We start from the raw sequence: 13,234 nt of genomic DNA, 5'->3' as shown, positions 1-13,234 counted from the left end.
AAGTTGACCAACTCGACGGTTGCGTTGTATTTTGCCCAACTCCCGACTTACAACGGCTGCGCTCAGATTAACAACTAATCGGTTATACGACGAGGATCGAGTTGTAAGAGCGCTCAGACTAACAACTGAATAGTCGTAGAAGTGTTGAGAGCAGAAACTTGGCCAACTTTGTCGTGGCAGATGTCAGTCTAAGTCTAGTATAAGGAATTGAGTACTGTGCAATATGTAACAGTTTACTGAAATAATGATTATGAGTCATCTGTGATCAACACTAGCAACGAAATACCAAAATACTAAATGTTCATTCACACCCCCCCCCTAAAAAAAAAACACCCCCCAAAACACACACCCCCCCCCCCCCCCCCAACAACCCAAAAAACAAAACAAACCCCAAAAAACCACGAGAATGTATGCCCACAAAAACCCCCAACAAACAAACAAAAAACAACAACAAATACCACAGCATTGTTACCTATACTAAGCGTATATGCATAGTATACATGTGTATTTGTATTTTTATTTACCATAGCCGCGAAATCATAAAAGACCATTATCCTGAACAGTATCGTGTTATTCTCTCACCCATCAGATGGAAGCTCATGTACGGAATCCATGTGGGATAACAAGGGGGGAATAACTCTTATGTCATGTTTATAAACTTTTAATTCGGCTCCAATAGGACAAAACGTATTTTTGTCATAAAAAAACAAACAAAAATTTAATAATAATAAAAATAATAAAACCAAAAAAACACAACTCCCCCAAACCCACACACAAAAACAAACCCAGACGCGCACACACACGCACACACACACACACACACACACACACACCCTCCCAATAAAACAAACACACACACACAAAAAACCCTACAAAAAACAAGAAAACAAAAACAAAGTAAAAAACAAAAATGCACACAAAAACACACAAAATCCCCACGAAACACACACAAGCACACAAAAAAAAAAACCTTAAAGGGACATTCCTGAGTTTGCTACATTGTATGTTTCCGACAAATAAAATATGTCTACGATTAAACTTTCATAGTAAATATATTTTCTTGTTTAGAATAGCAATGTCTGTATATTTAATGTGTCGTCTAAATATTTGTAAGAAGCCCAAACTGGATTTTATCTTCAAATAATTATTTTAGGAAATAAAATTGAATTTAACCTAGTACAAATATTAAAACGATCACAAACACGTTTAATATACAGTCACTAATATATTATGCAGAAAAATATATTTGATATGTAATTACAATCGTTAAAATGTTTTTGTTAGTCGATATCATCTTAAAAATTGCAGAAAACTCAGGAATGTCCCTTTAAGGTATTATTTTTATCTCTCAATTCAACAAGAAATAGCGAGGGGAACCAATGTTATTCATATATTTGATACTGTTCAAACTTTTTTGTTATCTCGCATGGCCGCACATGATGGATTCTTGTAACATACATGTTATTTTACATTCAGAATTCACAGTTTGAATTATGGTCGCTTATTTGTCATTACTTTATAGAAAACGTATTTGTAGCAACAACAAAAAAGAGAGAGATAATAATAATAGTAATAATAATAATAATAATAATAATAATAATAATAATAATAACAAAGGACTAAAATCCGAGGTTTGTTTTAACCGTGTTCTTTGTTTGTTGTTGTTTTGTTGTGTTTTTGCTTACATTTCTAATGTGCGTTTGGGGAATAGTCTCAAGTAATTACATAACTGTTATCATGCTCGTAAATATCACGAAATGAACATATCAAATCCACTGATCGCATGTCATGCTGTGGGTCCGCCCGTCTGTATTACCATAATTTAAAAGAACGCCTGTTCTGGCGACTGCTAGATCAGTTGTTGAGGTAACTGTATTGCGACAAGTTAATGTATTTGATACGACCGAAGGCGTACCTACCGCCTAACGGTTATTGTGATTATTAATTTATCTGTTTATGTTCCAACCAGTGCACTCCGACTGGTATATCAAAGACAGTGACATGTGCTATCCTGTCTGTGGGATCGTGCATATAAAAGATCCCTTGCTACTAATGGAAACCTGTAGCGGGTTTTCTCTCTATGACTGTCAAAATGGCCATATCTGTGACATCCAATAGCCGAAGATTAATAAATCAATGTGCTTTAGTGGTATCGTTAAACAGAACAAACTTATTTTCTGTTTATATACCCCATACGATGACCAATCAAATTCGACGTTTAAGCATGTTTCAACACTTGATACCTACATATATTTTGTTTGTCAGTTTTGTTCTTATTACGTAACCACATGGTAAAATATATTTCTGAAGAAGTATTTTTTGATGGACAAATATAGTCTTCACCTAACGATAGATCAAGAAATTTCACATTAAATAACTGTCAAGACATTGGTATGACCATGAATTTGATGCCGTCCATATGACCCTGATGGTTTTCGAAGTGGCGTTCGTCTGTACTGTCAATATGTTAACACTGGGTTACGGTCTTTCTGAATCAGAACTTGTGGACAGTACCCAACACGCACGCCATATCGCTGGCCGTTGCTGATTTGATGACCGGATTTTCAATCCCGAATCATGTGGCGTTTCAAATACCGGAAGTAAAGTCAGTCTTTGACCAGAATACGAATCTTTGTCGTTTTAAACACGTGCTATTCTTTACCATGATTGAGGTTTCAGTTTTGGACATGGTTCACATTGCTGTTGAGAGATGGGCGTGCATTACGTGTCCTTTGAAATTCGAACGCTTAGCAACGATACACAAAGCAGGAATACTCAATGGAATTGCCTGGATTCTTGCAACGATCAATGGGTCAATGCCTTTGTATGTCAATAACTGACAACAAGATACCCATTGCCGATCTTTCAAAGTACTCACCAAGGAATACAACATTTACGTTCAAGACGGATTCTTTATTGCGTGTTTATTTATTATGGCACCTTGCTGTGGTCATATATTTCGCTTTTCCACGAGAGAAAGAGAAGTCATTCTGCGAGTGACGGCCATAAGCGACACACAAGCCAAATTCGAAATGTGTGGTGTTGTCTTCGGTGTTTTCTTTCTCTGCAGTGCCCCGACTTTCGTAGTTCTATTAATAATATTAATCCATCAACACATTCACAGTTACACGAACTCTGGGATGAACTTTGTTATTTACGTGGTGACTAACACAGTTTCGAACAGCACTAAAAGCCACGTGTTTAAGATTTCGAACATCAGTAGTTGGGGCCATGCGAGTTCCAAATACCAGTCATACCGATCTTCGATAAAGATAACAGTGCAATTTGGTTAGTGTTGCACAAGACCCTATTAGTAGCGGACAAATAAGTTATCCTTGATTGAGCAATCGTGGATTAAAATGGATCTTTCATTGAGTTAACTGAGGTGGATCAACCAGCAATGGCACTCTATCTAGGTTCTTTACCACTATTCTTAGTAACCACCTATATCTATATATGATATGGCAATACATGTTATGCATTGCTGTTTGTTGTGTATAGCCATATCTCCATTTAAAACACATCGAATGACTCTCTACCATTATCCTGTACATTATTTTGTCATTTTGTGCTGGGATGAATGCTGGGCTGAATGTTTGAGCATCAAGGACTGTTGCAGCCCAAAATGTTACAATTCAGGCCAACTGCCGAAGATATCTTTTGACGTTGGAAAATTTTGTTTTACTACAGGCTCCATATTCATTATTGCGTTGTAGGATATGGCTTTAATAGAGATTGAAATAAATACAAAACAAAAACCCAGCTTTGTTTTCAGCTTCTTTGTTTTTTCTAGCATCTGTAATGTGTTCATATGCGAAACAGACCTTAGTAACTAAATGTTTTTAAGACTTTCTAACTTGATCGAATTATATTTACCAACAACACATTCATCATCATTCTAAACCTGTTTACTCTTTAAACATGCTTCTAAAGTTTGTTTTGTTTAACGACACAACTAGAGCACATTAATCTATTATTGGATGTCAAACATTTATTTTTCATTTCAACTTATGTTCGTGCTAATATCCAATTAAGGTTCAAGCACGCTGTTCTTGGCACACACATCAGCTATCTGGGCTGCTGTCTATCCATGACAGAGGGTTAGTTGTTAGTGGTTAGTGAGAGAGAAGAGGGTGTAGTGGTCTTACCCTACAGATTGAGTTGTTAAAACTTGCTCTGGGTGGGAGCCGGTACCGGGCTACGAACCCTGTACTTACCAGCCTTATGTCCGATAGTTTATCCACGACACCACCGAGGCCGGTAACATTTAATAATTCTGACATAGTCTTTGAGGAAACCCATCAATATTTTCCACTTGCAGAAAGAGATTTTCTACATGCACTGTCTCACAAGCAGAAAACACATACCACGGTTTTTGATATGCCAGTCGTGTCAATGTGTGAGGCGAGAGAGGGGAATCCAACCAGAGAATGGCTCCACCAACAGGGTTCGATCCTCCAACACAGGCAAGCGCTGTAGCGACTGAGCTGAATGATCAGAATCCCGTTCCACATGTTTCCATATTTATAAATAATATTCCATTCCATGTATATGTGTGATATTTCATGATCATTATCTCAAGGTACATTAATCGTGATATAACCATTTTGATCTGGCGATAATTATCATACCAGTAATAAAAATATATTTTGTTTACACATGAGTAAACACCAGGAAATAAAAGTAATACCAGAGTCGACCATCACATGATGTCATTATATTTCTGATGGAAAACAGTTAATATTGTGTATGAACCACAAACTATTACAGTGCACTAATGAAATAATGGTCTCGAAAATCGTTAATGGGCATATTACGCACCAAGGCGCGCTACATAACGCTAACCGTGATTTATCTGTTTATCTACGCCATATGGTGACCATCTCCTGCTTAAGCTGTTCACACTGAATGCTTTGGTATATGTCAATAGCTGATGCCTAGATTGCACGCCTTTACCTGTCACTCTGGTTCTTGTGTTGATGGGCAGATGTTCTCGCCTAAACATAGGTTATCTTAAACAGCTATACGCCATGATGTTAGGTCACAGCAATATAACGGCAAATGTGACAGAACATGACACATTCTCAGTGAGCGACATGATCCATATGACTTTTGAATTGATACTCATGGCGTTCATCTGTACTGTCAACACCCTAACACTGGTTACAGTTAGCCTAAATCAGAACCTGTGGAATGTTCCTAACATGTACGTTATATCGCTGGCCGTTGCGGATTTTCTCACTGGATTGTCGCTCGCTTACCAAGTTGTGTTCCACGTACCGGAGATAAAGTCGGTGTTTGACCAGTTTAAGTATCTTTGTTTATTTAAACATGTTGTGTTCTTTACCACGCACGCGACGTCCGTGTCGAATATGGTTCTTATTGCTCTTGACAGATGGGCATGTATTACGTTTCCTTTTGAATACGAACGTTTGGCCACCATACCAAAGGCAAGAATACTCATCGCATTTGCCTGGATTATTGCAACAATCATCGGGTCAATGCCGCTGTACATCAACAAATGGGAACAAAACATCCGTTGCCGATTTTTCAAAGTACTGACAATGGAATATCAAATTTACATTCTTGGAGGATACCTTACTGTGTGTTCAATAATTATTGCAGCTTGCTATGGTCATATATTTCGTATTGCCAAGAGAGAAAGAGAAGCCATTCTGCGGGTGACGGTCATTAGCGCCGCACAAACCGATGGTGCACGAATGGCCAAGTTCAAAAGAGACTGGGAGTTGGTTGTAATGTTTGGCGTTGTTTTTGGTGTTTTCTTCCTCTGCACCGCCCCGGCGTTCATATTTGTGACCATAGCATACACAGTGGGGGTTTCAGAAACCGTCAACAGCTTCACTGTTCCGCTACTTATGATGAATTCTGGGATGAACTTTATTATTTACGTCGTGAAAAACTCACAGTTTCGAACCGCTTTAAAAGCCACGTGTTTGAGACGTCGAATGTAACTGGTTGGCAGCATGTAAGCAGTATATAACTTCTTGGTAGAACTACGCAGTACATTTACAAATATTTTACAAACAATAATATATGCAGTTACATGTACAGCAATACAAATTCAAATACATACAAAACAAAGGCAAACCAGGCAAACTATTAAAGGCATACTGTCACGGATTTAAGGACCTTATTTCTCTAAAAATGGATAATAAATAAAAATTATATTCATTGTTGGAAACCAAATCTAGCTATTGTATCACCGTAACTGAACCATGATGGAGTGAAATCCATGTCAACCATTTCGGCAATTTTAGTTTTTGAATTATGGACCATTGCCATAATTCAATTATTTTTACAAAATATCATTAATAAATGGAGTATGGTGGTTATGAAGATGGTTGAATAAAGTACATTTAGGGACAAATCAAATTATTTTTGTTCAGGTAATACTTTGTTAGACTATTAAATAGGTCAGTGGTCTGTGACAATATGCCTTTAATATACACAGTTGATCTATTACATTATTCGGATACAGAAATAAACAATTCGGTGGTTTCTCTGACTTATTTAATTAACACGAAGGAGATAAAATGAAGAGCTTTTTAAAACTAAAACAAGATTTGAACAGATACCTACAGAGTGAGTTTATTGTTCTAATAAAGAGACACCTTGCACCTTCATTTTACAAAAACGTTTCTCAGTAATATAATAGTCATATTAATGTATTAGGATGTGTGACCATTCAGAAGTCTTCGATGAATTATTACAAAAAGTTTGGGTTTTTGAGCGACTGAAAAGTTAATAGTTCTTATACACTCGTAAATAAGTCCCATTAACTAGAATTAGTTCGGTAAAAAGACTGTCAAAATGAGCCTAACATACTTACAAGACATTGATAATGTTAACACACACACACACACACACACACACACACACAAACAAAATAGTGGGATTTAGACTGAATGATTTTCAAGAAATAAAAACAAATTAACTTAACATTTGCGTTTCTTTTATTGTTCAGTGTATCACTATCATTAAACTGGATTTAGACAGAGACAACTGGGCTGCGTTTAACCAGACCGATCCGAAAAACGTCCGCTAGACTGGTTTATGCGCTTCACGGTAAACCAAATGGCCACGTTGGGAACCAATCAAATAGTTCGCGATCGTTAGCGTAACGTTTGCTGCCTGAACATGGGGCTGATCTCCTCGGGAGTGGCTGTCCTATAGACGAGGCACTAGATAGAGAGATTCATGGAATCTACCACTATTTTGTCAAATGACCATTCGACTGCATTGTGAGAGATACGGTTTTGATCATGAATAAGGGTTTTGTTGATTAGATACATAATCACATACTGTTGCAGAGGGCCAAGTACGTCTAAATAGATAGTGACTGTCGTAATTGTACGGTACGATCATCAGGTTTTCTTACTATTGAGACTGGGGGGGGGGGGGGGGGGGGGGGGAAGAGAGATACGTAGCCCAGTGGTAAAGCGCTCGCTCAATGCGCGGTCGCTCTGGGATCGATCCCTGTCGGTGGCCTCATTGAGCTATTTCTCGTCCCAGCCTGTGCACCATGACATGTATATCAAAGGCCGTGGTATGTGCTATCTTGTCTGTGGAATGGTACATATAAAATATCCTTTGCCACTAATGGAAAAGTGTAGCGGGTTTCTTCTCTAATACTATATGTCGAAATTACCAAATGTTTGACATCCAATGTACTCTAATGGTGCCGTTAAACAAAAACAAACTTTAACTATTGCAGAGGTCCAAGTACTTCTAAATAGTCGTAAATGTACGGTACGATCATCAAGTTTTATTAGTGTTGAGACAGACTAAAGGACTAAAGGACAATGGTTCGATGTTGAAGAAAAAGTCAATGATCGTGACCAGTCATCTAGCTTTGGTTATTAAAATGGGTCAGAACCGGCCTCGGTGGCGTCGTGGCAGGCCATCGGTCTACAGGCTGGTAGGTACTGGGTTCGGATCCCAGTCGAGGCATGGGATTTTTAATCCAGATACCGACTCCAAACCCTGAGTGAGTGCTCCGCAAGGCTCAATGGGTAGATGTAAACCACTTGCACCGACCAGTGATCCATAACTGGTTCAACAAAGGCCATGGTTTGTGCTATCCTGCCTGTGGGAAGCGCAAATAAAAGATCCCTTGCTGCCTGTCGAAAAAAGAGTAGCCTATGTGGCGACAGCGGGTTTCCTCTTCAAAACAGTGTCAAAATGACCATATGTTTGACGTCCAATAGCCGATGATAAGATAAAAAATAAATGTGCTCTAGTGGCGTCGTTAAATAAAAGAAACTTTACTTTAAAATGGGTCAATCACTAGCAGCAATCATATTCCAGGTGAGCGCTGTACCAGCAGGTATAAAGTTTGTTAAACGTTTAACGACACCACTAGAGCACATTCATTTATTATTCATCGGCTATAGGGTGTCAAACATTTGGTCATTTGACATATTATAGTCTTAGAAAGGAAACCCGCTACATTTTTCATTAGTAGCAAGGGATCTTTTTTTTATCATGGACATGGATGTTCCAATCATATGAAGGGAGGAATCTGACCTCCATGGCAGGTACTGTGTTCACATCCTAATACCGGTTTCATCCAAGGATGGTTTTTCTACTAACCATTAACTTATGTCCTAAACATATTGTGTTTGTTTTGTCCATCGTCATCACTAGAGTACAATGTACTTTCCATAAGCGCCAGAAATCACTCATTGCTCAGTCACGCCTGTGTCTTTCTTAATGTTTGTTCTAGTCTGTGCACAACGCTGGTATATCAAAGGTCGCGGTGTGTGCTATTCTGTCTGTGGAATCCCTTGCTACTAATGGAAACATGTAGCGTATTTTCTCTCTAAGGCTATGTTTCAAAATTACCAAATGTTGGGCGTCCAATATGTACTAGATTAGTGTACTAGAAAAGGGATTCCTAATATCTTTTCAGCGGTTTTCCTCTCTCATCTCATTTTCATTTCTATACAAAGCTGAAATGTGTGCCCAGGACAGCGTGCTTGAACTTTAATTGGATACAAGCACGAAAATAAGTTAAAATAAATAAATAATACAAAATGTGCGCGTCGTTAAATTAAAAAAAAAAAAAAATATTCCTTACTTCATCTTATATTTGCAATGTATTTTTTGTTAATTACCTAATGGGTTTTTTTTTTTCTTTCTTTTCTTTTTTCTTTTCTTTTTTTTTCTAAAAATTATCAGATTACGCAGCAATGGAAATGAGACGTGCAATGTGTACAGATAGTATCTTATTTTAATAAGTTATTTTTTTATATACATTATTTCTTGTTTTTCATTTTCCCCCCATTAAGGCGACGCCGCACGATACAAGTACTTTGAACGATAAGAATACGAGTAGTCGATTACATAGCAAACCGATAAAATCGTAATATTGTTTTGTCATAATCGGTTATTCTCATGGGTATTGTCGTGTCCAACCGAGCGTCTGTCAGCACGCTACCTTAACTAACGTTAATTGGGATTCAATTTTTTGTCGGAGGAAAAAGTTTGTTTTGTTTAACAATACCTCTAGAGCACATTGATTTATTAATCACCGGCTATTGGATATCAAACATTTGGTAATTTGGACATATAGTCTTAGAGAGGAAACCCGCTATATTTTTCCATTAGTGGCAAGTGATCTTGTATATGCATCAGCCCACACACAGGCTTTTACCATAGTGTAACACCCAATAGCCGATGTATTTTTCGTGCTGGGGTGTCGTTAAACATTCATTCATTCATTCCAACACACAGGATAGCATATACCAACAAACGGGGATCGATCCTAAACCGACCGCGCATCAAGCGAGCGCTTTACCACTTGGCCACGTCCCACCTTCCATTTTTGTGGAAGACCTATTTGAGCGAGGGCGGGACGTAGCCCAGTGGTAAAGCGTTCGCTTGATGCGCGGTTGGTCTGGGATCGATCCCCGTCGGTGGGCCCATTGAGCTATTTCTCGTCCCGGCCGAGGTATGTACTATCCTGTCTATGGGATGGTGCATATAAAACATTCCTTGCTGTTAATCGAAAAGAGTAGCCCATGAAGTGGCGAAAGCGGGTTTCCTCTCTCAATATCCGTGTGGTCCTTAACCATTTGTCTGACGCCATATAACCGTAAATAAAATGTGTTGAGTGCGTCGTTAAATAAAACATTTCCTTTCTTCCTTCTCAAGCTTTGATTTTTCGCAACGTGACAAAGCCGCTTCCATGCCGTCTCAAGACAATCACATATTTGTCCACAAACATTCTGGGACAAGCTGGGACAAATGTCCACACGATGCAACACTCCTTAACTTTTGTGCACATTTTTGCAAGTTGTTTATGTGTGTTCTGAATTATTATGGTTTTAATACATTCCAATGAAAAGAGACTTTTAAAATTTAAACAATAACTGGTAGACATATTAAGTATGGCTGGATTTTTAAAATTATTATTATTATTTGACCAGGTTGCATATATTCGGTACAAAGAGGGGTTTTGTTGTTTGGTTTCTTTAGTGTTTTTTTGTTGTTGTTGTTGTTTGTTTTGGGTTTTTTTGGGGGGGTTTGGTATGTTTGTTTTTGGTGTGTGTGTGGGGTTTTTTTTGGGAGGGGGGGTGTTTGGTGGGTTGTTGTTGTTGTTGTGGGTTTTTTAGGGGGAGGCGTGGTTTGGGTTGGGTTTGAGTGTTATAATATTGTATCGCCCAATCATTATGGACAGTTTTCATCAAAAGGGAACCGATGAATTTGTCATGTAACTCTATAATTAATAATGCTAAACTTCATATCGAAACCTATTCTTACATTTTAACCAACTGGCATAGCATTTGTTTTGAAATATTTTGAGCATGTTCATCACTTACTGTTTGCATTTACCATAATTTGACACCCCAATGGCCGATGTATTTTTCGTGCTTGCGTGTCGTTAAACATTCATTCATTCATTCATTCATTGTTTTGAAAATTATCTCAGTGCACATAAAAAGGTTTCTTTACAAATGTTCATCATTTGTTAATACAAATATGAAAGCAAATGGTGGAACAGCCACGGTGAAGCACCCGTAGTTCTGCCTTTAATCTCTGTATACAGCATTACCAATTACTTCAGGTGAAAGTGCATACCATAGCTGTGCCAACATTTGGTCTTCATCCCTGTATTACAAAAGAGCTTTAATGTAAAAAGATTATTACACGAGCTTGTGTATCGTACTGATTTTACGAAACGAGTGTCGGGATTTTTGTATTGCCGGGGTAATATATAAATCCTGACACAATTTTCGTATAATCTGTACGACACACACACGAGTGTAATAATTTCTTTATTATCCATATCATTATTGTTATTTGTTTTCATGAATAACGAGGACCACAACTAGAAGAAAAGGAAGAAATGACGTCATATTTCACATGTACAGTCTGGGCTAGTACTCTAGTGGTGTCGTTAACAAAGCAAATTTTAACTTCGCTGGCCTAAAATGTAATTTATTAACAGCGAATCACGGCCGTTGGTTTGTTAGAACTTTAATGCTTTTCTGTTTTGATGTTCAGATTATAGAACATGAGACTGTGAATAAAAATAGCAGAATCAATTACAGCTCTGCTTGCATCTAGCTTTTTTGTTTTCTCCAGCTACATCTGTGATGTGTTTCATTGGTTATAGATCTAAGCAATTATATATCTGTCAGAGTATGTGGTAAACATCACAATATATATATATATATATATATATATATATATATATATATATATATATATATATATATATATATATATATATATATACGGCGTGCATTACATAGCACCATGAGGTCATTAACATCACGAAAGAATATATTATATATGAACGGCGTTCATTACATAGCACTATGAAGTCATATATTTGTGTTGAAAGAAAAAAGAGAAGCCATTAGTATATGTTTACCACAAATTAATTCAGCCCACTACAAGATTCAGTGATGATATCATTGCCTGCCTGCTATTTAATGGATTTGATTAGATACGCATCAAGGCACACTTCCTAACGGTACCCATGATTAATTATTTATCTGTTTATCTACCCCATATGATGACCAATCACGTTCTCGTCGAAGGTTAAAGCTTTGCTCGACAGCAGCTGTAACCAACATAATACGTGTTTATGTCAGTTTTGTTCTCGACTATAAAAACAGATGGAAAACAAATAAGTATTTCTGTAAGCACAACGTTTTCGAGGTGTACAGAGGCCTACGTATGCTCTAGCCTAATAACTGATTATAAACGTTTTATCTTTAATGACCAAAGTGTTTTTTCCACAATGGTATTAGGCAATGACGATGTCGTCACGAATCTAACAGAGTACAACCGCATAACGGTTAGCGATATGACCCAGATGGCTTTCGAGGTCATACTTATGGTGTTCGTCTGCACTGTCAACACGTTGACGTTGATTACAGTTTTCCTGAACCGGAACTTGTGGACTGTTCCTAACATGTACATTATATCGCTGGCCGTTGCGGATTTTCTGACGGGTCTGTCGCTCGCTTATCAAATAGTGTTCCACATACCGGAGATAAAACTAGTGTTGGACCAGAACAAATATCTCTGTCTTTTCAGACATGTACTATTCTTTACCATGATTGGCGCTTCATTGTCGAATATGATTCTTATTGCCTTTGATAGATGGACGTGTATTACGTTTCCTTTGACATACAAACGATTGGCTACAATACAAAAAGCAGGAATACTCATTGGAATTGCCTGGATTGTTGCAACGATCATTGGGTCAATGCCTCTGTATGTCAATAACTGGCAACAAGACACCCCTTGCCTATTTTTCAAAGTACTCACCATGGAATACCAAGTTTACGTTCAAGGCGGATTCTTCATTGTGTGTTCAATAATTATCGCAGCTTGCTATGGTCATATTTTTCGTATTGCCAAGAGGGAAAGAGAAGCCATTTTACGAGTGACGGTCATAAGCGACGCACAAGCCGATGGTGCACGAATGGCCAAATTCAAAAGGGACTGGGAGTTGGTCGTAATGTTCGGCGTTGTTTTTGGTGTTTTCTTTCTCTGCAGTGCCCCGGCGTTCATATTTGTGACCATAGCATACACAGTGGGGGTTTCAGAAACCGTCAACAGCTTCACTGTTCCGCTACTCATGATGAACTCTGGGATGAACTTCGTTATTTACGTCGTGAAAAACTCGCACTTTCGAACGGCTCTAAAAGCTACTTGTTTGAACTGTCGAACAACAGTAATTGGTGCCATGTAA

General features: G+C 38.0%; 2 protein-coding genes across 2 annotated transcripts; both read left to right on the top strand.

The window, feature by feature from the left end:
* The first annotated feature begins 5,033 nt into the window (after positions 1-5,033).
* Positions 5,034-5,972, top strand: LOC121379564 (histamine H2 receptor-like). The gene has a single exon (XM_041508209.1). It carries the CDS (start codon positions 5,034-5,036, stop codon positions 5,970-5,972), a length of 939 nt encoding a protein of 312 aa, XP_041364143.1.
* A 6,302-nt stretch (positions 5,973-12,274) lies between these two features.
* On the top strand, positions 12,275-13,234 carry LOC121379562 (adenosine receptor A3-like). Its single transcript, XM_041508208.1, has one exon. It carries the CDS (start codon positions 12,275-12,277, stop codon positions 13,232-13,234), a length of 960 nt encoding a protein of 319 aa, XP_041364142.1.

Source organism: Gigantopelta aegis, chromosome 8 (genome assembly GCF_016097555.1).
Source record: "Gigantopelta aegis isolate Gae_Host chromosome 8, Gae_host_genome, whole genome shotgun sequence".
Lineage (NCBI taxonomy): Eukaryota > Metazoa > Mollusca > Gastropoda > Neomphalida > Peltospiridae > Gigantopelta > Gigantopelta aegis.
The sequence above is the reverse complement of the archived record's forward strand: the minus strand, read 5'-3'. Positions and strand labels throughout refer to the sequence as shown.